Here is a 27,375-nt window from a genome sequence, read left to right as displayed (position 1 = left end):
CCCGTAATTCCACTATAACTAGTGTGGAGTCTCTGTGCATTAAACCAAACACCATTCTTCTTGGGGACTTCATTTACCCCTGCATTAATTGGGAGACATATGCAGTCTCTGACATGTATGCTCAGAGCTTTCTGGACTTCATCAGTACAAACTCTCCAGTTTATCTGCACCCCAACCAGGAGCAATAAAATCCTGGACTTGGAAAGCTGTGCTCCCTAGTACCAAATGTAACTGCGTCCCTGGTTAAGTTAGACTACAAATCACTCACACTCACCTTAAGACTGAAACCAGAAACATCCTCCAGTCTAATGTACTGCAGTTGGGTGATGACCTATCTAAATTCAACATCCCCTTCCAACTTGATGGCCCCACTGCTTACATGGAGTCCTGTAGTACCAAATTCTCTACACATGTGAATAGCTGCATAGGTGCATCTGTCTATCTCAAAGTAAATGCAATAGAAATTCAAAAATAAAACTGTATGGTGGAACCCAAATATGAACAGGATCTATAATAAAAGAAAAAAGTATTGCATGTAAAAATAGATATAACTCTCAATATGCAAAAAAAAGCTTTTAATAAAGTTAGCAGAGAACTCTTGACAATGATCAAATTAACCAAAATTAGATATAAGATAAAGACTGCCATCCGGGCAGAGGAGGACCATAAATCTTTCTTTAACTATGTTAGAAACTTAAGAAACAGTGCATAGTATTGTGCTGAGCTAGCAATAAATGATGTCATATACTTGGACCCAAAGAAAATAGCCAATGTACTAGTGGATAAATTAGGTCTAACTTCACCCCCTCTCCCTTGGCCTACATTCCCAGATGTCATTCTTGCATCTACACCCCCTCAAATCTCCCATGAACAAGTCCTGAAGGCACTATCGGTATGTAGCTGCTCAAATATTTGACATAAGTCGAATGTTCACAGCACTTCCTTATTAAGAAAATTGCAAGCAGAGATGATAAAAGCTGAGAAGACTGTCTCAAAACCTTGTTGCTTTTCTTTTTGTCATACAGGCTACTGAGGAGCAATCTGCCTGTTGTACAGAACATAAACAGACCCTATCCTGTCAGACATATTTCATATTTGCAAGTTTAATGGGGTCATAAGCACCTGCTCAAGTGATCTAAATTTCTTTTTCAATATTAATAGAACATGTTTGAGGAATATATATATATGCATCACAGAGAGCATCACTGCTTTGGATTTGTCTTCCTTTCCTTATCAAGCAAGGTACTTCTTACACTGTTCTGGACAAATGGATGGGTAACTGCAAATTCACCCATGGTTTAGCACCCCTTATCCCTCATGGATAGATGTGGCATGTACATTTTCTACTCATTTCTGAATTATTTGTACTTAAAATGTAAGGGATAAAAAGAACATGGGAAGGTACGACCAGGCTTCTAAAGATCCTCACAGATTAATAGCTAAGAAATTGCCTATGAACCTGTGAACTATTGGGACTATGAATCAGACGCTGTGCAGGTTTACTTCATTTGTATATGAACATGTATTTGGCAGTTTAAAGATATGTAGTGGAGTAGCCGTACATATTCTGTCACTTCTTAACTTTTACTAACTGCATAATGTTTTGGAATGTGTTTGGAACACATAGCAGCCCTGTGCCAGCTTTCAATGAATTGTAGGTGTGCCCAGTCAATAACAGTATTAAAACATATATAAAAGTATCAAATACAAAATATTGAACTAAACATACAAAATATGTATTTATAAAACAGTACACATCTCATGCCCATTTCAAGGTTATTTTTTTTTTATTACCCTTATGTAGTGCAGCTTTTATTACATGTAAGGGAGGTTGCTGCCCCTCAACCTCCCAGTTGCAAAACTAGTAAAATGAAATAGTTGTTCCTGTGGAGAGTTGAAGGGATGGCAGTCCCCTTACATGCTTCCCCTTACATGCTTTTAACAGTAGCAGTACATTAGAAATTGTGTCCTTTTCCGTAGTGAATTGATCTGCTGTTTTTACAATATCTGAGGGGGATGCTACCCCTGAATCCCATTATAGTTGCAAAAATAGTGAAACTGAGTAATTATAATTGTGGAGGGTTGAGTGGAGTGGCAGCCCCCTACACATGTTAAGAATAGTAACAGTGCAGTAGTAATGGGTGATTGTCTGTTACACAGTTTACTTGCAGTGTACTGAACTGCTATTGCATCAAGTAAAGGGGGGGGGGTGCTTCCCCTTCCTGCCCTGTGAATAAAAAAAATAAATGAATTCCTGAAAAGACGGAATAACATGGTGGGGGGTTCTGCTGCCCCCGACATTAAAGTAACAGTGGCTGTTTATTTTCCTCACTCATTGCCTTGTGTATTTTTTGTATGCAAGCTCTGCTTTATTTTTCATGTATTAATATATTTATTAGCTTATTAAAATGTACAGTAACAAAAAAGTGCTGAAACTGAGGGTTACATGTCATTGCTGGAGTTCCTACCCCAACCTGAACAAAAATAAAAATCAGAATTAACTGTATTCCACAATTACCCTGTGCTGTTTTAATATAACAGTTTCAATACCATTCTGAATGGCATCTACTTGTCACGTGCCTGGCTTATTCATCTCATTATATTGTAATGTTGGTGCATATTAACTAGTTTATTGAACATTTCAAAACTTTTCTTGTTCAAAGCTTCATTGTCAGGCAATACCTTGCCCTAACAGCTTTCATACAGGCATAGTTATATCAGACATATTAGGTACAAACTTTACAAGATACTGCATTCTTCCTAGTGATCTCTGTAATGGTTAATTGTGTTTTGGCTTGTACAGTAACGGGAGGAATTACACTGTGGCTTATGTGCAGTGACTGCATGAGATGCTACAGGGGAAACAGTGGCCTCTGTACATTGGTCAGAGAATGAGCATGTGTGTTAAGGAGGTGAGAGGGATAGGGTGTGCACAGCGCTACGGGCCATCAGCACAATGCTATATGTAGATGGACAGTGATAGCATACCTATTGCTGTTGTCACTATGAGAGAGGGTGAGAATGGTCACTGCACAACTACAGACAGGTATATGGGCACCAAATGCACACACGGATAGATTAAGGACAGTCATGCACACATATACTGACTGACAGGTGTAACCCACAGGTGTACACATTTTGTCATGGGCCCAGGAGATGGGCAGCAGCTGGAAAAGTTCATCACCAAGGAGCCAGTGGTTTTACTGGAGGCTGTATCCACACATGACATGCACATCTTGGAAAAAAGGTAAAAGTGGCAAGACTTTCCATGATTGTGTGCCAGAGAGTGGTGAAGGACACTTGTACTCTGGACAGCCATAACAGGTCAGCAGTACAGGTGCATTATAGGGTCACACATATTAAACTGCATGCCGAGTCCAAGGCATAAGGCATCACTAGGGATACTTCCACTACAGGAGGTGGACCACCAATGTGGATCTGGCTTACAGAGATGGAAGATCTTTTGGTAACTCTGTATATGACAGGTGAGAGAACCCTCCTACCTGGTGGTGACTTGGGCATGGGAGCTGAGCTGATAATGTCTGCACAAGTGTCTCTAGGGGATACACCAGGTTAGTAATAGCAGAAACATTTCAGGTTGTACACCTGCCCACATGTGAGAAGGGATTATTCAGCAGAATTGGCTATGCTTACAGAGATGGCACATACTGTTCTGGAGACTGTATCACTGTCATCCCTTGCCATGGCAACCACTACAGCTAGGCATGGCCAATCTTATGGTCATGGCCAACAACTCTTATCTGGCTCTATCCATGACACTTTACCACTGTAGCCACTTTGATTCCTGCAGTTTTACACTGCTGTTATTCCATGTTAGCTATCTGATTGCTGCACATGGCTGTGGCCATCCTTGTGTTTGTGGGCACCTTCCATCTATTAACATCCAACACGGGAATCATCATCAGGGTTCCTGTATGTGCTACCAAAGTTTGTTGTCACCCCTTATGCAGAACACATCCAGCCCTGAAAATGCAGGGCTACATAGTGCAACTAATTAATATTCATAACATGAAATTTCAACCTTGATACTGGAAGATGTAATCCTTGATTGTCCTTAATCAGCTATCCTGTAAGTGGTTACTGCACTCACCTGCCATAACTATTACCTGTATGATAGTATTGCTGCCATCTGTCACTATGTCCCACTCCTCTGTAAATGACGATGACTGTGCCCTACTAACCCATCTGGGCTGTGTGGTTAAGGTGATGCATGACGTACAGCTTGGACATTAAACGCATTCCAAAGTATTGCTAGGTGCATTAAAGCCTGCATCAGTTTTGTTCTCTGCTGTTTTTATCCTCTAACAACTCTGTGTTCAACTCCATATTCACTGCTGCAGCACATTTCTTAGGCAGGGATTTTTGTAAATTGTAGCTGCTTTCATACTGCCATTTTATGTAGCAAGGAGCACAACATGAATGACTGACTGCAGGGCTCAGGTGCATACTGCTGTGCACCGCTGGATGTATCCAAGCAGTTTCATGTCTGACAGTGCACTGTTGCATTCTATCTCAGTCATGGTCTGGGGTTCAGATTGGAGTCATCATCCACAGTTTCAAGACATATCCATCATCGCTTGCACACACTACAGTGAATAGCGGTCTACATGGCCTGTTAACTGCTTAAGGGAGAGCTGCATAGTTTGGTCTGTGTATCTGGCAATGTGTGTACCTACCAAGTAGATCACCCTGTTGTAAGTCACCCTTCTCACAAAATGCTGTTAGTGGTCCCACATGTGCTAGGTGTAGGAAGCATGGGAAATGCCTGGGTGGTGCACTGAAGCATTGCATGTAATACCCTATGTATTACACACCACCTGGCAGTTGATGGAATGGAAGCCCCTCCAGTTGATGTACCAGACATCCTGTGAAGCAGCTGGGTATTTACTATTAACGTGGGTGCAGTCATTGCCTCTATGGCCTCATGGAAATGGGCTGTGTTGTAAAATGCTTACATAGTGTCGATTCTCTCCTCTGCTGTCCATAGAAATTGTATGTGCTCCTTCACATGCTGCAGCATCATGTTAAGGGATGGCTGTATGTTCCATGAGATTGTTGCCCACAAAAATTCCTAACATGTCCCTAGTCAGATGATGAAAGTTCCATCTCTTTTGACTCCACATGTGGGCTGCACATATTTTTTTACATCCCATATGGTGTATTTGTCTACACAGTAGCAGTTGACAATGTTATGGTCTTGGAGGTGATGGTATGTTAGTCTCTGGCAGGTCCAGCTGTGATGTGGCTGCAAAGACGAACCACATTGAGGGCACTGACTCTGGGGACAGCATTTATTATTTGCTGTTCGGCTATGGTTGCTGCTTTTCCTATCATAATAGTGCAGGTGAAGCTTCTGTACACTTAGAAACCTTGGCATTTAGAATAAATCATTTATATGGCTGTGAGCACTGGATTTACACATCTGTGAATCACTCTGCTGTCTTTGATTTTGTCATCCGCATACGTGGCAAGTCTCATTCGCATGATGGTACTTATTTGCATGTAATTATGTGGTCATTTGCATATCATGAATACTGCACTATTTCTCTTGTAGTGCAGTTGAGCTACATGTATCCTTCAGTTGCTCAATCCATGCGTGTTACCAGTCCAGTCACTGTTTCACCTAAAGCAATGTGCTAAATGAATATGAATACCCCCCCCCATAATTTGCACACCATTTTATGTGGTATCATGATGCTCTAGTTTGTCAGTGGGACAGGTATGGCTAATCCTCTAGAATGCCTCTGAGAAGTTTAGAAAAAAGGCAGTGACTTATGAATTCAGCTACTATTAAAAGTTTTATATTTACACAAGATCCTTTCCTAAAACCCTGTTGAGATTGCATGAGAAAGCTAGAGCAGTAATTTGTTAATGCATGACAGATTCCTAATTTTTGCACAGCTGTTTGGGATTGCTGTTGGCCTGAAGTTGTCAAGTTCTAATGAGTTCCAACTTTTGTGAGGTGGTGTAAGGTGAGGTTACTTCCAGTTTGCCGGAATGGAATCTTTTCTTATCTTATGATTTGTTTGGAATTTGAGGCAAATGACCAGAGAATAAGAGACAAGATTAATGAACTTTGGAAGCTGAATGTCAGTATCAGGTGTGCCCACACTTTTAGATATTTATAGCAGTGTTCTAACATTTGTTTATTAGCACCTTTCATTAGAACAGTAGGATCAGTTATGTAGGGGAAAGTTGTAATTTGGTATTACTTTTTCAAATTAAGTTTTAAATATCAATAAAGATAAATGAAACCACATATTTCCCTTCTGTATGCTGTGTTGTATTTGCTGTGGGAAGGATAAAACAGCAGCTTTTTTCTGAGAAGAGTTTGCTTGGGGTGTGTGTGTGTGTGTGTGTGTGTGTGTGTGTGTGTGTGTGTGTGTGTGTGTGTGTGTGTGTGTGTGTGTGTGTATTCAGTTGGGAGTGTAAAATGTAATGTGCATTTTAATATATGTGCTTATTATGTTACAGATTTTCCACAGAAGGTGATAATTAATCCACTGCCTGTGTTGCTGGTGAATAAGCCCTACAATCTGACATGCACAGTCCCAAATGTTGCTCCTGTGAAGAATTTGTCTGTCACAATACTGAAAGGCAACTCCACAGTTCTTCATAAAAACTATTCAGATGATAATGAGAAGCGAAATCAAAGCAAAACTGAGATCTTCACACTCATTCCAAAAATATCAGATGATGGGGTAATCTACACATGTTCTGCAAAACTCGACTTACGTCCAAACATCACTGACCTTCTTAGTACTTCATCATCTGTGACTCTGAGTGTTTTTGGTAAGTTGTAGAGACATTTATCTTTTTTAGTAGTTCTTGGATTAGATATTACAAGAAATTATGTTCTTAACTTATATTCCAGTTGTTCCTTAGAGGAGACACAAAGTTTGACTCCATTACATAAAAGAATGAAGCCTCAGCCATGACGCAAACAACCAACTTGGCTTCATTGTATAGAGTGACAGAGCCTTGTCCCTGATCTGGGTGACTGATGTTCACTTAATGGCTCTGAAGGAATGAAGGGCATGGCCTGCTCACCTCTCCTAGAAGAGCAGAGTTTGGGTGTACAGGAAGACAAGCAGGGCAGTGCAGTCTCTCTGCTGGAGACCATGGAGGCCATCACTTTTTCCATGGGGAGAGGGGCAGTGCTGCTCAGAGAAAATGACCCTTGTGGAAATGAGAGGTAACATGCCACAGACAACCCACTGCATTCCCCTCTCCATCACTTTGCTGGGTGTACTTGTGGCATTGGCTGCAGAGAAAAATATGTAAAAAGCTCTGAACAACCCTTAATAGCTGTCTTAGTGATGACCCCTCGCAGATGTCTCTTGCACGGTGAAGGAAACAAATGGGTTGATAGACCATAAGAAGTTCTCATGTTTGGCAGGCAGCAGTGAAAGTAAGCTTATGACCAAGACAGCCCAAAATCTGTTAATGGCTCATACAGCTCAAATGCTAGAGCTCAGCAGGGGCTGGTAGGAGAGAGTGACCGATGCTGCCTAACCCATTCTTGTCAGTGAGAGAGCTATCCTACAGCTGTGCCAACACTTTCTGTATATGTGTATATATATATATATATATATATATATATATATATATATATATATATATATATATATATATATATATATATATATACACTGAGAGGGAGACAGGCATACAATGTTACAATATTTGGGATTGGGACATATACTTCATAGTTTCTGGTAAGCTGCTTTAAGGTCAAAGATCATCATAATATTGGTTTCGCAGTCCTAGAGTAGGCATTCAATCCAAGCCAGATATCTAAAGATTTCTTGAATGATTCTAATGAATTACATTTCATTACTTTTAATGGCAGTCTGTTCCTTGTTCTCACAATACTTTTGGTGATGAACGCTGATCTAAAAGTGGTTTTGAATTTTGCTATTTCAAAATGGAACTGCCAAGCCACTTTCAGATGGTAACCTTCATAGTTCATACACAGGAGTGTGCAAGTCAAGAGAGGAAATTGCTAAAGGCTGTCACATCTGTGTACATATATGCCAACCATGGAGAGTGAGAACAATGCACTCCATATGTTGTAAAGTCCTTATTGGTCAGGTCGGACAACAAAGCTGTCTCCTTTGAAATAACTATTAAGCCTGGGACATCAACTAACCCCAGAGCATTTAAAAGTATTCCATGGCTAATTACCACCTACTTAGAGACAGTCTATCAAAATTCCAAGCCCCCAAACCCTGAGAGCATAACTACCTATGTGGAATTGTTCACAGAAACTCAGTAGAGTCATGTAATTAGTTGCACATAGTCAGCTGTGCCTACCAGAAATAATCATAGGACGACCACAATAATAAGCCACCCTGGAAGAATCACAGTATAAATAAGTTGTGTAACAAAAGAAAGAAAGAAATTTCATGTCCAAAAACAGGAAAGGCATTGTTCAGCAAGGTAGCAACTCCCTCATCAATCTAAACAAGGAACTAAGGGAACTAATCAAGTCTACCAAAGCCACACTTGAGATAAAAAATATCATCCTAAGCTAAGGACAACCATAAAGCATTCTTCAGTTATGTCATCAACTCTACAATGTGCCAAACTGGTGGTGGGTGGAATCACCTCTCTGCACCCAGAAGATACAGCAAGTCTATTTGGCTGATAAATTTATTTCTAGTTTTATTCCCTTATCATGACCCCCCCCCCCCAGGAAATATTCCCACCATTCCTCTACCAACTATAGGGAGCAATTCCTAAATGCACTCGCTAAGGCCAAGAATAGTGCTTAATTAGGCCCTGATAATATCCCAGGGTGCCTCCTGAATAGCATGAAACATGATCTGTCAGGCCTAATTGAATCTCTCTTTAAAGATAACCTCCAGACAGGCTTCATGCCAAGTGAAAGGAGGGTTGCAGTGCTTATCCCTGTACATAAGGGGGGCTTTCCACAGATCCAAGGAACTGCAGACCCATAAGTCTCTCTAGTCTTGTATGCATGAAATTAAAATGGATCTGCTAAACAAAGACATAGGAAATCTACAGACACTGGACCCTATCCAGCTTGGATTTGTCAAAGACAGATCATGCCAACTTAACTTGGTGGACTTCTCTGAGAAGGTCACTAAAGCTTTGACCTTGACTTGGCCAAGGCATTCAACACAATACCTTACTTGGACATTGAAGATAAACTTACAAAATTAGGCATAAACCCATATATCACCCAATGTGTAGCCACCCGGCTCACTGATACAACACATGAAGTTAGAATAGGGGAATCTAGCTCCACAAAGAGGCCAGTCATTAGTCGAATCTCAAAGGGTTCAGTTGCATCTGTATCACATTCAGACGATGACAAGAGTGAATGCTCATTCATTAAACCAATAATGTTGAAACCACAAAAATGCGAACACGCGGAACAGCATTTTTTTTTCCCCAGGAAAAAAAATTTGCTGCTCCATAAAAAAAGGGGGGGGGGCTTTGCCCCCAACACACGCCCTACTTAAATGTACCAACTCCGAGATTGCACCATAGTGGAGGAAATGGCAAAGTCTTGAAGACAGACCACTGATTTTTTTTGCCCTGGGAAAAAATCGATGTTCCATAACTTCGCTATTTTCTGCTTTCGACATTGTCGGATCGATGACAGAGCATTCGCTCTTTTCTTCGTCCAGTAAAACAATATAGACCCATTCAGTTCTGGACCCTCTCTCTTTAGCACATATGTCTCTGAAGTAAAGGCAGACATCAAGGGACTATGAAAAAGATTGCAGTTGACTGCAAACTAGGCATGGTCATCTAATCCCCTAAAAACATGGATACCCTTTAAGAGGGCTTGATGCAGACAGACAGCTGGTTCCAGAGCCAGGGACTAAACCTCATTTAGAAAAAATGCATTAATAGTATCCTTTGGAAAGATGGACATCCCCTAGAAATTACAATATTAATAATACACTCTTAAAAGTAGTCCCACTTTTCAGGGATCTAGGAATACATATTGACAGTAACCTGACCTTTGACCATCGTGTGCCTGCTGTGGTGAGAAAATCATTCTATGTTGCAAAACTTATAAGTAAGGGCATGGCATCCAGGTCAAAGGAGGTCATTGTTTTGTTGTACTTGGCTCTCATCAGATCAGTTATTGAGTACAATGCACCCTGTGCTATATATCTGACCAGGCAGAGGCAACAGCTTGTGAGACCACAGAGGTTCTTCTAAAAAAAAAATACAAGGAGTAAAACAATAAGTCCTATGTGAACTGTCTCCTAGCCCTATCCCTGTACTTATTCTCCTACAGACTGCTGTGTGGCAGTCTATGTCTAGTCTACAAGGCATCCCCTGATCCCTCACTGATGTTTTTGCACAGCCACATAGCAAATAGCATCAGAAATGCTCATTCTAAGGACCTCAGTTTCATCTATGACATAAACAGGTCATGGTGGAAGATCAGGTATGGGTCTCGATGATTACCCCTTTCTGGAAAAGTTTTCTCATCCATCTGAAGCAAAGCTCATCCTTAACACTATTCATATGTAACTTGGACCAGTGGATGGAAAGCACAAACTTACTCCTGGGTTGGCACATGTGTTTCTAATGGGTAAGGGGAGCCTGTGAATGCTTGATGTGTATAAGCCTATGTTATTACTATAAAATTCTATGAGGTATTGACATTTGTCTGTAATATTTTAGTAAATTTGGAGCATGCTTGGCTAGGCTCTTGGTATGATAGCCTAGTGACTACCTATGAACTTATAAGAATCAAGTCACTGGTTAGGAAAGGAAAGCTGCCAGGTTATGGGAAAGTCACCAGAAACACTAACCGAGAAGATAATCTTAAAATTGCTTTCACACAAAGAGAAGGATTAAGGTAAAGGACAGTATAAATAGTTATATGTACAGTATATACAAAAAATATAGTTTAATTAAGGAGCTGTCAGAAGTGCTGTCTGAGAAGTGGTATAACGTAGGTGTTGTTAGGGAAGTAGAGCATCAGAAGTGTAGCTCGTTTAGTACAGTGAACCAGTGTCCCACCCAGTTCAAGTGAAGAGGAAAAAATAGACATTCCTTCTGCTAGCACACCAATCAGGTGGCCAGATGCATGACATACCCCTCCCCTCCAGCCCCAGCCATTCATATCCTGTTTCTGTGCCCTGCCCTCAACCTACCTTTAACATATTTTGTTAAAAAATAATTTCTTCATCTTAAACTGTATTATAGTTTATACTCCACCTGCATGGAACGCTATATTGCTCATGTTTTAGTTTAAAACAAATATTTTTTTTTCTGTTTAAACTGTAAGAAATGGCTTACCACAAATGTAAAATAAACATTTGCTACATTTTATACCCAGCCTGCATGAAGCCGGATTTTAAAAGCTGGTGTTGCATTAAAGATCTATCAGGATCAGCTCATTTCACCTCCCAACATTTTGCATGCAGGGCAGTTGTCCCTCTCACCCTGACCTAGCTACACTCCTGGGGAGCGTAGTCCCTTTCAGTTGATGCTGCCTGTTACAAACATCATCCTTGAACAGGAATTGTTCAAGACTGTGCCTAAATGGTTTATAGTAAGTGTTCTCTTTTAGATACTTAAGAAGAGATTCCCAGATTTGTGGTCTTATGATGTAAAAGTTGAGTCTAGTACAATGCAGTTTGGTTTTTAATATTTGCAGGGATGTAATGTCGGTATTGTTAAATGTGATGTTATAGTGGGTTTGGTAAAAAAAAATAATAATTGATTCAGTGTTAATTAGTTTGAAAAGTAACGAGTCTAATAATAGATGTAATGCGATCCTATCTCGCCTGCATTCATAAATGATACTCGGCCGGTACACTAGCACGAAGTCTCTCATAGGCTGGGCCAACCCCTTATCCCAGGATGCACCACGCCCAAACCCCCAGATCTCGTTTGCCACTCCTAGAGTAATGACGTGGTCTCGACTTGGCTGTGGCTAAGTACCCTTCTATTTTGGCCTTTTTTGGTCATTTTTTTGCAGTTAGCTTAAATTTTATACCCAAACAGCTATTTTAATAGCTATCTTGTTGTTTAGTACCCTTGTGATTGACTGTGTTTGTTTTTTTGGATTGTTGTGGTGATTCCTTCTGTTTGGCGGGCTAGCCCATTTAAGTTAGAGGGCCTTTGCCCTGTTTCTTGTCGGCGAGCGTTTAAGTTAGAGCTCTTCCCTCCCTTCCCTCCTTGTGTGTTGAGTGTGTTTAGAGTGTTAGTATGTCTGGCAAAGAAAAGGAACATAAGCCATCGGGCTTTAAAAAATGTACAAAATGCAGTTACAAGATGTCGTTGACAGATGGCCACGCCATCTGTGTTTTTTGTCTAGGGGCTAAACACTTGCAAGAATCTTGCAGTGTTTGCCATGCTTTCTCCTCTCATGTCCTACAGGAGAGAAAAAATAAGCTTATCCTGAAGGGTTTGATCAAGCCAGCCTTCGAGGAAGCTTTGTTTTCTTCTCCCACCTCAAAATCGAAGGAAAAGATGTCTTCGGTTCCGACAAGTATGTCGGAGCCGCCTGCAAAAAGAGCTAAATCTTTGTTTTCATCCTCGGCTCCACTGGTCTTGGAGTCTCGGGATGAGAGATCAGGTACTCTGCCCCCTTCCTCGGCTCCATTGGTCTTGGAGCCGCTGGAGAGTGTTTCTGCTCTGGGGTCAGGTTTGTCGGCTCCAGAACCATCGGCACCGAAAGGGGTCTCGGTTCTGGTAGAGTCTGCTTCGGTTCCGATTCTTTTGGAGCTGATTCGGAGCCAACCTCCTAGCTTTGTCTCGGAGCTGATAGAAAAAGTTTCTCGGCCCCCTTCTGTTTCCTCCAGGTCCTCCAGGCTATCAAATTCGGATTTATATAGGGTGGTCCAGAGGCTCCTCCAGTCACCTGTCTTATCTAAATTATTTTCAGCCCCAGCCCAGTGCCAGCCCTTTCGATACCATTTCTTCCTCCTCCGACAACCTTGGTGTCATCGGAGCCGGAGTTTGTAGAGTCGGGTGAAGTCCTTGAGTCGGTTCCGAGACCCACTGCTAGTCTGTTGGCACCGACTTTGGCTCCAACCCTTTCTGTTCCTTCCAGAGGTTTTGGTTCTCGGGTGTCCTCAGCCAGGCCCGAAGGGGATTCGTCGAGGTTTCTGGTTTTGGCCCTAGTCTTCCACTTGGCGCCTCGGCTAGGGGAACCCCAACCCCGGTCATGGTCTCAGAGACGGGCCTTTCTTCAGATTCTGGTGGGCCCACCTTCGAGGCTATGAGAAGTGTGCTGGCCAAAGTCTCTAGTGACTTCACCTGAATCTGCGACTCCTTCTCTAGACACGGCGACGAGCTTCTGGTGCCCCCCCTGTCTTCAGACAGCGTGGCTCCTAGGCCTGAGGATTCCTCCTTGGGTGGTCCCCTGTTTTCTGAGGGGCCTTCAGAGTCCGTGCCTGAAGAGCCCCCCCAGGAAAAAGTTGTGCAAGAGGAAGCACATAGACTCCCCAGAGGAGTCTGTCACCTTGGACACTGACCTTGATGATGAGGAAGGGTCCCCTAAGTCGTCATCTGACGATGTCTCATTCTCCGATATCCTGGAGATCTTGAGACAGAGGGGTGACTGGCCATCCAAAACCCCTTCCGCAGAGGTGTCGGTCTTCCTCAAGGCCTTCGGAGTCCAACCTTCCACCTCCTGGTTGTCTCCACCCTTCGATGAGTTACTGGACCTTATTTGTCGAAGGGTGTGGGAACACCCTGATTCTGTGGAGCCAGTTCCTTCTCACCCCAACAAGTTTTTATCCGCACCCCCTGGCAAGGAGTTTCTAACCAAGGGAGTTCCGGTTGATGCTATGGTGGTGGCGTCTGCCACCCAGCAGGATGTGGCAGAGGCATCTACTTCTATCCATCCTCTTAACAAGGAGTCCAGGAGCATGAATAGGTACAGGAAGCATACACTGACTTCAGCGACCTTTACTCGGCGGTCACTGAATTATTTGTGTCACTTTACGAGGCTCCAAAGGGATCTCATAAAGGAGTTGGGAGATACCCTGTCAGGTAACGTGCCTGAGGCGTTGACGCAGTCTGTCAATGTCCAGCTGTCTACCCTTTCATTGATTGTTAACTCGTCCATGAGGCTCATATCGTATGCAGCCGAAGGGGCGGGTAGGGCAGCTAGTTCGGGCGTAGCCCTTAGGAGGCAAGCCTGGATGCGCTTGTGTCACTTTGCGGAGGCATTCAAGTCTTCCTTCACAGACGCTCCATTCCATGGGTCCTCTCTCTTTGGACCCAAGGTGAAAGACACACTCACTAGATGTGAGCAGGAGGGTAAGACTTTGTCTGCCATTGGGGCCCGTTTTTTGCTTCCCTCTAGACCTTATTCCAAGGCTCAGAGGGGAGGAAAGATGTGGTTCAGAAAGTCCCAAAAGTCTTTCCCTACCCATCAGAGTGACCCCCCCTTCCAGAGGCAGAGGGGGGGTTATTCTGGAAGACGTCACCCTAGAGGCGGTGGAGGCCCCTGCAACTCAGGAGATCACAAATCCTTTCGTGGTTCCTCCTTCCAGCGTCCCTGAGGGACTGCCCAACTGTGCATCTCCGGAGCCAGTCGGGGGTCAATTCTCGGAGCATCCAATGGCCTGGGGTTCCATCACTCAGGATCAGTGGGTGCTTCGTATCATCGCCGGAGGTTACACCATCCCCTTTATCCGTCCCCCTCCACCGTCAAGGAAAATCCCGGACATGCCACCCAGTCAACGGGATCAAGCAGCTATAGAGGTCGCAAAGCTGCTCGGAAAGGGAGTCATCCAGCCAGTCCCCGCAGACCAGACCAGATTAGGAACTTACTCAAGGTTATTTTTGGTGCCGAAAAGAACAGGGGACTTGAGATCCATTCTGGATCTCAGCCGCCTAAACCCCTTCGTAAAGAAGTCCAAGTTCCGGATGGTCACGTTGCAATCCATTTTCCCATTGCTGGAAAAAGGAGTATGGATGTGCTCCATCGATCTCAAGGACGCCTATTATCACATCAAGATAAACAGAGCATCCAGGATCCATTTACGCTTTCGCCTAGGAGCCAGTCACTTCCAGTTCCGGGCCCTGCCCTTTGGTCTCACCACAGCCCCCAGGGTGTTTACCAAATGTCTGGCAGTGGTGACGGCTCACCTGAGACATCTGGGATTCCAGGTATTTCCGTATCTAGGTGACTGGCTCCTCACCGCCCCCACCAGGCATCTTCTTACTCTAGCCGTGAGTGCTACCATCGAGTTGGGACATCTATTAGGAATTACATTCAACTGGGAAAAGTCTGTATTGCTGCCATCACAGTGTGTTGCCTTTATAGGCGCAGAGCTAGACCCTGTGGAGATGCGAGCATTCCTTCCAACAGAGAGGATAAAGATACTACAGGACCAAGTCCTAGCCTTACTGCCCCGATGGAAAGCCCCAGCCAGGATGGTCCTTCAGCTTTTGGGATCAATGGCGGCCTCCATTCTTCTGGTCCCTCTGGCAAGATTGCACATGCGAATTCTTCAGTGGCTCCTGTCGACCCAGTGGTCATACCAAGAACTGCCATTGTCTTACCCTATTCTCGTCACGGAAACGTGCCGGCGAGATCTTCGTTGGTGGCTTCTCTCCCCCAACCTGAACCAGGGGAGATTCTTCTGTCCCCCATCCTCCATTGCCACGATGCCTCCCAGATAGGGTGGGGGTGGCATTATCTGGGCAGGACGGTTCAAGGCACATGGAAAAATCACGAAACCCACTTGCATATCAATCTTCTGGAAATTAGGGCAGTGCTTCTAGTGTTGTAGGCACTTCACAGCTCTCTTCCCAAGGGTACCATCACAATCTTCTCAGACAATATGGCGGTGGTATGGTACCTGAACAAGCAGGGAGGAACCAGGTCTTATCCTCTTTGCAGAGAAGCCATCAGAGTGTGGAATTGGGCAATCGCTTCCCAGAGATTTCTAGTGGCAACGCACATTCCGGGGAAGTCCAATGTGATAGCAGACAGGCTGAGCAGAGTTATTCTGATGCCTCACGAGTGGTCCCTGAACGACCAAGTAGCGGCTCGGATCTTCTCCAAGTGGGGGTTTCTCTGCTGCGACCTTTTCGCCAGCCCCTGGAATACGAAGTGCAGCAATTTCTTCTCCCTGATCCGCCTCCCCCCCAGGGGGAGTCACCCAGGGACGCTCTAGTCCACAATTGGCCCTCCGGTCTGCTCTACGCCTTCCCTCCGGTCCCTGTACTGCGAAAGGTGATTCAGAAGGCGATCTGCTTGGGAAGCAGCATGATTTTGATCGCACCACACTGGCCCAGCCAAGTTTGGTTTCCCTTCCTTCAGAAGTATGCAGTGGAGGGTCCTTGGATTCTGGACCCAGTTCCAGACCTCCTGACTCTTCAGTCGGGTCAGGCCCATCCATCACTGCGAACTCTCAAGCTAGGGGCTTGGCTGCTCCACTTCCGACCTTAGTCAGACAGCATATCCTTTCACCTGAGGTAGTCCGGATTCTGTCTTCTTCCCACAGAGTTTCCACTAAGTAGATATATTCTAATAAATGGAAAAGGTTTGCCATTTGGGCCCAGCGGCACAACCTTGACCCTCTGACAGCCCCCGTGTCGGCAGTATTAGATTTTGTGGCAACACTTTTTAAACAGGGTTCCGCTGTCTCCACGCTTAAAGTCCAATTGACAGCGATTTCTAATTATCATGTTGCCTTTGAGTCTTCACTCATGAGTCATAAGTTGTGTAAGGCCTTTCTCAAGGGAGCTTGGTTGCTTCACCCCCCGGTGTCGCAACTTGTTTTGCCATGGGATTTGAATGTGGTTCTAGGAGCCTTGACGTCTCATCCCTTCGAGCCGGCGGCCACTTGTGAGCAAAAATTCCTATCTTGGAAGACTGCCTTCTTGGTAGCTATTACTTCAGCCAGAAGGGTTTCAGAGCTTCAAGCCCTTTCTGTCAAGCCTCCTTATCTGATCTTTCATAAGGATAGAGTATCTCTAAGATTAAATACATCCTTTCTTCCTAAGGTTTCTTCTGCTCTTTGTCTGCAATAATCTATAGAGCTACCAGTTTTCTTTCTGAAATTTTCCAACAAGGCAGAATACAAACTTCATCAGTTGGATGTGCATAGACAACTGAGGTTTTACTTAGATAGGACACAGCAGCAGAGGAAATCAGACCAGTTGTTTGTGGCCTTTGCGGATAACAGGATTGGCAAAGCAGTAACTAAGACCACTATTGCTAGGAGGATTAGGGATTGTGCTTCATTTATTTATGCATCAACAGGAAGGTACCTTCCATTTCCAGTTAGAACGCATTCTACTGGGGCTATGGCAACTTCAGTGGCCTTCCACGCCAGACTGTCTGTGGATGAGATATGTGCAGTGGCCACTTGGGCTTCTCCACATACATTTATTTCTCATTACAAACTGGATGTGGCATCTAGGGGTCGGGCGTCCTTTGGTTCCACAGTGCTCAGAAGTGTTTTCCAGTGAGCCTCCCAGGATCTAGGTGCTAGGGACGCTGTCCCATCAGTTATGAATGTAGGCGAGATAGGATTGCATTACATCTTTTAGTTATGTACTTACCATAACGATAGATGTATGTGATCCATCTCGCCTACATTCTTACATACCCTCCCTCCTTCCCCCTACCTGTTGGAGCTGGAGGAAACACTGTTGTGTAGTTTCACGTAAGGTATTATTTTTTTTTTCGGATTGGTACATGTGGATGAATTGTTGTGGGGCAAACAAGATCTGGGGGTTTGGGCGTGCTGCATCCTGGGATAAGGGGTTGGCCCAGCCTATGAGAGACTTTGTGCTAGTGTATCGACCGAGTCAGAGCCGATTCTCAGCTCCGAGCCCATCAGTTATGAATGTAGGCGAGATGGATCACATACATCTATCGTTATGGTAAGTACATAACTAAAAGTTTTATTCTGTGAGAAATCATTTGCCAGTGGCTTTACTGACCACTTGACAGCAGTATTCTGGCTTGGGAACCAGTGAGATAAACCTGCAGATGTTGACAGAGATTTGCAAAGAAGGGAGATTTATTTTAGAGACTAAGCAGCCACAAGGGAGAGGACATATTCAGTGTGTGAAAGAAGTACCTGTTTGTCAGTTGTGTTCTTTCCTTTGGAAAAGAGAAAATGAGTCATCTTCCTGGCTCCAAAAAATTGGGAGTTGATTTTGGCTTTTGGTCATTCAACATGGTATTGAAAGGTAAGATATTGATCTAACCAGATCTCTGTATACCTGAATTGTTGTTTAGTCCCTAGGGAGGTTGAGTTACTCATTATATAGTTACTCATTATATGCCAGTATTTGAGTACATTGGAGAGCTTGTGTTTGGTACCCAATTTCATTGATTTGTGTTGTTTTGTTTTTTGGCATTGAGAACAATTGTATTCTGAGTTAACCGGTAAGAGAATTGTGCTATCTTCTTCTGAAGTTGATTCCTGATTAAGGAGTGAGAGTACTGGGGTCTATAGATTACTATATTATCAGTATGTAGAATGATAGGAATGTGGGAGGTCAACTTGGATTTCATTATTCTCACAGATGAGTTGATCTGATGGAACATTTTTGAACCTTGGTAGAGCTTTGATGCTTATTCCAGACTTGGGTTAGTGTGTCAATGAGGACAGGATGGCCTACTAGGTTGAATGCTTTTGTTAGCTCAATAAATACTGTACGAATAAGATTACTTTTATCCCTGTTTCATAGAATATCATCTGTGAGTGTAAGCAGTGCAGTGGGATGCTGCATCCAGTCCACACATCTGGTATGGAGCCTACCTGCGTAAGAGTGGAAGGGCAAAATTTCATGGAATAGTAGAAGATTGGGGGTAGTAGTGTAAATACTACCCCTTAAATGAGGCTGCTAGCCTAGTGGGACTAACCAGGTCAACAGAAGGATAAATAAATACAAAATTAAAAAATGAGATTTTAAGACCTGCAGGAGTGTTTTTCAAAAAGTAGCACATTAGGGAACAAGGAAGCAAGTTTAAAATGGTTAGAAGAAACTAAGGCAAAGATCTTCCCTGTTATAGTGAATCGTTTTCTAACAGAGAGTGTAAGTGTAATTTAAGTGGCTTGGGGCTCATTTTTGTTCATTTAAACCAAAGGTATATTAAGTTGATAAAGTAATTTCCTTCAGAGATCCTAGGAGAGGTTACACAAGTAATTACAAAAGACATTTACTTCTTTACCTTAACAGCAGTATTAAGCAGAATCCTTATGGGGCAAAAGAGAGGTTCATCTATATTAGGTTCTAATTCTGACCTTTGTCTGTTCTACTGGTGTGGTGATTTGTTGTTTTCAGTATAGTTTCTGGAAGTTTTAATGGAAGCAATTTTCAGACTGCATACATTGTGTGTGTGTGTGTGTGTGTGTGTGTGTGTGTGTGTGTGTGTGTGTGTGTGTGTGTCTGTGTGTGTGTGTGTCTGTGTGTGTGTAATAGAGCTGTGATCTGATTAAAAATAAGTAAGTCTGAAGGTTATCCTGAAGCTAGGGGAAGCTGGCAGGCTAAATGTACTAGACTATCCTTATGTGTTGTCAGTGTCTGTGTCTAGGTTTCTGTAACTCGCTGAGTCAGTATGGTCTGAGTGGACAGTGAGTTACTCCTTAGGAGTCAAAGGAGGAGGACAAGTGTGTTCATCAGGCTAACAGAGTTAATGGAAGCATCCATTTTTTTCACTCATGTGATACAATTATGGAAATAGTGAAAATAGGTGAGAAAGGACTTACTATTAAATTCTAATTCTCTTTATGGTGCTTTCTCACAATGAATTTCTAAGTCAGTGAACAGAAGCTTGATAATGAAAGACTTTAATTTACTGGATCATTAATGAGATTGTTTGATTTTTTTTTTTTCATTTACTGCTTTATACTGGCAGCTGCATTTTTATCACAAGCTATCAGTCTGTTATGTCTGTATTTATTTAGCCTTCTGAGATAAACAGTAGAAATTGTTATGTTAAATGTCTATTTATGTACTGTCATATGATTGTTTTATTTGCAATGCCATAGCATTTCCAGAAAAACCAAAAATAACCGTGAAAGATGTACTAGAAGCCAACAAGGAGAGCACTGTAACATGTGAGATTTCTGGTGTTTTTCCACCCTTGAAAATGAAGGTCATTCTGACGTATGCTGAGAAGAAACTGAACACAACAGTCACTATCAAAGACCACAAAGTCATTGCAGAAGCCATGTTTCATGCTGACACTGGTGAACAGAGGCTGTTGTGTGAAGCAACAATAGAAAATGAAACAAAAACTGACACACAGTCCATAACTGGTTATGGTAAGTCACTTAATAAATGGAAGTAAGTGCTCTAGTGTTTAAGTTGTACCTGTTGATGCAAATCATGGCAAGAAATGCATATGTCAAATAAAATGAAAGTTCAGAAGACAGATATTATATTTTTACTACTGGCATGGGTACTATCCCAGATAATTATATCTGGTTGACATCAGTCCTAGCAAGAGAGAAAGGGAGTTCAGTGATGCCATTTCTGTAGGAATGCTTCCATGAAGAACTACACGGACAAGGTTTACAGGTTAGATATGCACTGATTTAATTATTAATTATTTGTTTGCTAAACAAATAAGTGAAATTCTTCTTGTAAGACACTTTTCAAGCCTGACACAGGCCACAAGAGGAAATATTTATATTAATATGCACACACAAATTTAAATTCATGCACAAACACGAAATGTAGAGTAACCGATCACCCAGCATGTTTGTTTGGGAGGTAAAGTAAATCTGAACATTTGTCATCTTAAGACTGAACCCTAGATTTTTGCTGCTGTATAGTAGAGGCCTTAACCACTGCTTCATGCTGCCCATGCTTGTCCGTTCTAGACAACGCTGACTATGTTTATTTATTTATTTATCTATTCTTAACTGTTTTCTAACTGGGTGACATGCTGGGCCAAAAACCCCTTCCATGTAGTCTCATTGGTAATAAATGGTCAGATTTTCAAAAGGCAACTGGTTTAATTATTTATTTATTTTTGTTACTGTTTCTTCCCCCCCTACTCCTCCTTTGTTGTTATCAGCCTAACCCTCATGCCCCATTTGCACGGGGTCTACCAGCTCCTCCATGCTCCCTGGACTTATTCTGGAAATCTGCTGGAACTGGTTATGTACTGCAGACAGTGGGGCTCAGCACATCTCTGCCTCCATCCAGGGAGAACTTATTAGCCTACCCTGTATCGCCTTCCCTTGTGGCAATGAGGTACTGCCCTGAGAGGGCATGCACTCTGGAGATCTGGGGCATATCAGTCCACCTCCATACAGTTTAGCCAACCCCCACTGCCCCCTCTGAACATGTCTCCTCTGATAATATCCTCAGTCTCCACCACGGATTGCCATCTAGAGATACCCACAGACCATCCTTTCCTGAGGATGGGTATGCCCATCTCTCCTTGCCACTCAGTCACTTGAGATGCTAATCAAACCAGGGTCACCTGGACCATAGTCAGGGCTTTATCCCTGTATGCCACCAAAGTGGCTAAACAGGTTTAATTATTTATTGTTTTGAAGTTATGCATATAATATCACAGATGTCTGGACAGCTTATTTGAAGAGTTGTATTACTGTTAGACAGAGTTTACTGTCTGAAAGGGAAGTATATAGGATAGGTGATGAGAGTGATTTGATTAACAGAAAGGGAATGCTTCAGAGATATAGTCATGATAACAAAGAAGATATTTATATAGTGACGGAATATAGTGGCATTAAAAAAGGGCTTCTAGATTTGGTGGTAAGGTTCTGCAAAGTTCTGAAAAAAAAAGCTCCAGTTCTGTTACTGAGCCTAAATAATAGAGCCAGCATTTATTTTTTCTAAGGGACAACATTTGAGTGATTATTTGGTACATAGTCATTTTAAGAAACCAGTGGTAAATTTGGGTGGTCTTGAAGTGGGTTGTATGAAAACTGGAGTGTTTCACTTTTCTAATTGTAAATATCAGCAAGTTTGTATCACCACTGTATAAGATTAATACATTTGATTTTTGATTCAAAAGCATTTTAATTGCATTACAAAAGTGTGATATATACAATATGATATGAGTGAAATTTACATCATAATGGTTAAATAACTAGAAGTTTTAGTGTAGAATGCAAGAGCATTTAAGTCGTATTAGTTTAGGTAAAAGTGAAAATCAAATAGCAGAGCATATTTTTAAAAATGTATAATTGTAGTGTTTGTCTTTCGGCTTTTTCCCCGATAAGGAGTCGCCACAGCGGAACTCCAATCCACTAATGACTGGCAGTAGGTTTTTACGAAACGCCGAGGTGCCGGCTTGACACCCAACCTTCAACAAAGGCATGCCCATTTACGCATGCATGTCTTTTGAATGCTACCCAACCATGGGGAGGACATGCAGACTCCACACAGAAGGCACTCCCAAGCCAAGCCGAGAATCGAACGGGAGAACCTCTTGCTGTGAGGTAACAACGCTACCATGCTTTAAATGCTCTATTCTTTAGCATGTTTTTCCTGGTGAAAGAAAGTGAAGGCCATTAGATTTTTACTTAGACACATGGAAGCCATCTATACTTTGAAATTTTGGACTTCAAAACCAAATGAATTGAATCAAGTATCAGAGTGAAAGTTTCTTTTAGGCTGATTATTTTCAATTATTTTTTAATTGTGATTGGTTAATTATTTAATTGGATTGAGTATTCAGTGAGTTTTTTATGGTTGTGTTTTATACTCTCTGAAAGACTTTTAGTCAAAGCATTAGGAGCTTTTTTGGAATACAAGTTTTCAAATCCACACCTGTCATTCTTTATTTTAAATTTTCAGTTGTGACCCAGTCTCCTTATAGAGGACATAAAATCATTAAAAGTGTAGACAGTGGATTTGAAAACAGCTGACAGATACTTCACTGTTGCTACAGTTAGAAATAAGTCATGTCAGAATTCAAGCTCAACATGGTAACATAGTTACTTAAAAATGTGCAGCTTATGAAATACAAGGATAGTGTTGTAACATCTTTGCAATGTGCTAACTTAACAAAGTTTGTTATCCGGGCTTTGCATGCAAGTGGTCTGTTATGATCAGTGTACCATCACAGTAAACAGACTTGATAAATAAGTAAATAAAGTTCGTGAGATACAAGAATGCTGTTATAATATACTAAACAAAAACTACATTTTCACTCTACCTCATTTTAAATGAGCATTTAAGAATAGGTATCTGTTAACATATATCTGTGAGATATTTATATTTGTGCTCAGTAAAATAATGTTATTTCAGCTTTGTTATATCTGAAATAAAAATGCTTCTGGTCTTCCTTAAGGGGATGGAAGATGGTAGATGAAAAACAGTTTACTGAGAAGGCAGAGGTTGTCTTCCAGGCACATGAGTTACCTTGACAGTGTTGTAAACTAGATACAAAGATATTGGCCAAAGAGGTAGAGTCTGTTTTACTTAGGGTTGTAAGATGGGAAGAGCAAGTGTCTCTGGGGCTTGGTAGTGTGGAATTTGACACATTTACAGAAGATAAATGGTAATAATAAACATAAGATGCATTTATCGCTAGAAATGACTATATTATATTACTGCATTTGTTAATTTATTAGTTGTGCATTCTGACTGTAATTGTGATTTAGTATTGGACAAATTGATGCTGAATAAAACAATGTCTATGTTTACATTTGGAAATAACTTACTTTTCTAGTTAATAACTGTTAATTTAGGAAGTACAGTAAATAAAATGTCCTGTGCTAGATATATCCTTTCTAAGTAAATTAACAGTAAGGCAAGATGTTATAATATTGTTATAATAATTATCATATTATATTGGGGAAACCATAATCGAATATTTTATATATCTCTACCACCAATGAAGTACCTAACTATCTCTTATAGTTTTCAAAGCATTGTTATAAATTTGGGCAAACTAATATAGACCTATTTGATAGGAAAAAGTGTAATTTAGAAATCAAATATTTATATTGCCTTCACCTGAAAAAGTTTAAATGACAGTGTTAGTTAGCATTATCATTTGTTTATGTGCCCATCGTCTGGCCAGTATGCTAAGTAGGCTTGTTTGACATTTCATCTTTTGCAACATTGAATGAATACTTGGGTGCACAAAAACTTCTGATGATATCTTCGACAAAACTGTAAAATGTCCATAGTCAAGCACATTACTGCATGTTAGTCTTAAAATGGAAAATGGCTAAGAGATACCAGTAAAGTACTTTTAGTTAAATTCTACCCTTCCTCAAGACCAGATGAAGAAAACAGTATTTATTCATTCTCTGACTATTCTGTTTATCCATTTTGGGGTTGATGTTAGTCAGAACTTATCCCAGTACTAGATTCAGTGGGTGCAAGGCAGAGAGATTATTCTGGATAGGACAAAAGTTTTTCACAGGATGGACACTCTTACTGATATATAAGCACTCCTGCAGACAATTCAGAAGATCACTGTTTCACTTTAGTATGTCTTTTAGATGTGAGAAAAATATATCCTGCATTCAAAACTTAAGTAAATACAGAGAGGACATGCAGACTCTACACAGAAAGCATCCCAACAGAGAGCCAAACTGGATAACCAAGTGCTATGAGGTAGTAGTGCTGATGTCTGTGTATTTGTGCTGCCAGGAAGAAAAATATTCTGTCTATAAACTGACTAATTTAGCAAAATATAACAAAAAAAATACAAGAGGTAGTTATACTTTTTGCTGTGAAATAACCAGTAGTTTTAAATAATCATTTGTCAGCAATACACTACTTTATCACACTTTCAAAATGGAAGCAGTGAAATTTTACAAGGTAATTACCAGAGATTTATCTTTAAAAGTAATGAACTCCTTTTAATATGCTTCACATAGTAAATAATGATGCCTGCTTTTGTGAGTGACTTTCCATTTTCTTTCTACATAATTGCACAAGAGTCTACAAACAATCAAACATAATTCTTGAATAGTACTGTTTCTCAAAAGAAAGAGTACTCAGAGAGAAAATGAGACCTATTTCCCTGGAGGGAGTTGTGATTTCCCCACCTTCAGTAGCTTTGACTGCTACCTTTAAAGAGTATTACTGCACTTCCTGAAGCCAGTTTAACAAACCCCAGGAGTTGTGTATGACCACCTTACTATATACAATATCAGTATGTGTGTGCTGCAAGAAGTGTATACTTTTTGCTTTTTTTATTTTGTTGATAAGGTTGGTCTCCTGAAGTATTTCATGGAGCTAAAAATTGCTATGACATCATTATAGACTTGACATACAATACCTCACTACCTAAATTAGTGTATCAGTACTATGTTTCCATCCTAACTGCACATAGGAAGACTTTTACCCACAAGAAATGTACATTGTTAATTAAGTTTTGTAGCTGGAACACCTTACTTTGAAAATGAACTTAGATAATTCTGTAGTACTAAAAGAACAATGTAAGTAAGAGGCCACTATTCTGAGGAAGTAGATTGTTTTTCCTTGCCAAGAATGCCTTGCTTTTCTATGTAAATCATTATTTAATGCCAACAATGATATAATTGTGTGGGTCTTGTCATAAAGAAATGTGGAGTAGACAGTGAAACTAAAACAAACAAAAAAATTGCCATATTAATTTTTTTTCAAAATCACTAGCAACCTGGAAATACCAGTAATACACTTTAAGACTCCCTCACCTCAGAGAATAAAAATATATTTGTTATGTTGTAGTTGATTGGTGCATGCCCTTAAAATAAACCAGATATTTGTCAACCTAGGCTTAGCTAATAAGAGAAGTATCCTTCAAGGTTAGCTAATAGTTCAGAAGATTATGGTAGGATATACGGTTAATTTGAGAGATATAAACCTATTATTTCCACTTGGATTTTGCTAGAGAGAAGGGAAAAAATGAGAAGTTAAGAGAAAAGGAAGAAAAAGAAAACCAGAAGGAATAGGGAGAACTGAGATGTGATAATGCTTCATTTTACATAGTTCAAAGTTTGTAGCCATTGACTCCTGGAATGAATTCACTTGTTTTCATCTCTTCACTTAATTGAAATTTGAATATATCCATCTATCCTCAACCCCTTTCCCCATTTTGCACAAGGGTTGGTATTGTTAGGGTTTTACCCTGTCTCATATGTAGGTTAAGCTTGTTCCAAAGGTGTGGGAGGTGCTGAGTGATGAATTTATTTCTGAATTGAGACTTGTTGATATTCTGTCATAGAATTATACCTTTGGAACAAGTATTAACTGAGAAGTTTTTCTTTTTCAGGAAGAAGATGTCTCAGAGAATAGTATTTGATGTAGTTTAGAAGACAAGGCACTGGTCAACTTGTAGGAGTCTGTATATTACAGAAGATAATGACGTAGTTTTTAGTCTAGTCAAATAAGAGCAGATCTGAAGTAGGCAGACTTCATTTGTCTGCAACCTGTGGGTATCGGATCCGACCTCGGATCCGAGCCGGCCTTTCAAAAGCTTAGGCTCCGAGCTCCTAGCTCCTCCCTCTACCCATAACCCCTTGCCAAGCCCTGACTGACCTCAGATTTCGTTTGCCGCTTTCAAGTTGCGACGGATTCCTTGAGCTCCTAGTGCAGATAAGTTTTCTGACAGGAAAATTTTGTAAAATTTAACCTTTTTTGATTATTTTAGATAGAAGTGTGTCTGTTAGGCTTTCCTTCCTCTGTCTTTTATATTTTCTTCCCGGGTTTGCGTAGTTTGAGTGGTTTGTGTGTGTTTAGGCCTGTTAGGGCTAGAGTATGTCTGAAGCCCATAAGGCAGTTTTTCTAAGTGCACCGAGTGTGGCCATAAGCTGTCCCCGGCGGATGGCCACACTCGGTGTGTTAAATGCTTGGGGTTGAACACCTGTCATCTGGTTGTACCATTTGTGCAGGGTTCAACCCCCGAGCTTTGAGGGAGCGGAGGTCGAAGCTTGTTCTGGCGGGACTTCTCCCTCCAGATACCGCTTCAGCTTCTGCCCCTTCTACACAGCAAGCAGTTGCTGTGGGCTCTCCTCCCCCGGCTGGGACTCAACCTCCCTCTAAGGCGGAGGAGAGAGAGACTTCTAGGGAGAGAGAAAAGAAGGAGAGGCACAGGGAGAGGCACCACAAATGGAGAGCTGAAACCTCTAGTTCGGCTCCTCCATCCAAGCGGGCCTCTCCTGTGCCTTCTAGTTTCCCTCCTCCTCGGCTCCACTCCCCTCGGTTCTCTCCTGGGCCCGAGGAGGAGGAGGCTAGCCCTTCAGCGAGGTCCCCAAGGCGGCTCTCTAGGTCCGCTTCGGTGGCCTCGACTAGATCTACCTTCTCCATGAGTGAAGCAGACATGGACCGGATGATGAGGAGATTCATCCAGGCCCAAATGCAAATGGGAGTGCTCCTAGCCCCCCCCATCCGGGAGGGGCTTCGACCCCCTTTGGCTCCTTCTCCGACCCACACCATGGGTTCAGA

The 27,375-nt window shown here is 41.8% G+C and overlaps 1 protein-coding gene across 1 annotated transcript in view; it reads left to right on the top strand.

Moving 5' to 3' along the window:
- LOC122812230 (intercellular adhesion molecule 5-like) overlaps nt 1–27,375 on the top strand; it is a 423,548-nt gene that overhangs the window by 152,444 nt on the left and 243,729 nt on the right. Inside the window, exons 3-4 of the mRNA XM_044084585.1 lie at nt 6,496–6,813; nt 19,998–20,273. Coding sequence (XP_043940520.1) covers nt 6,496–6,813; nt 19,998–20,273 — 594 coding nt within the window. The remainder of the gene's footprint in view (nt 1–6,495; nt 6,814–19,997; nt 20,274–27,375) is intronic.

Source organism: Protopterus annectens, chromosome 9.part0, assembly GCF_019279795.1.
Source record: "Protopterus annectens isolate FY-2018-M chromosome 9.part0, PAN1.0, whole genome shotgun sequence".
Classification (NCBI taxonomy): domain Eukaryota; kingdom Metazoa; phylum Chordata; order Ceratodontiformes; family Protopteridae; genus Protopterus; species Protopterus annectens.
Note: the sequence above shows the minus strand (reverse complement) of the source record. Positions and strands in the feature narration are given on the sequence as shown.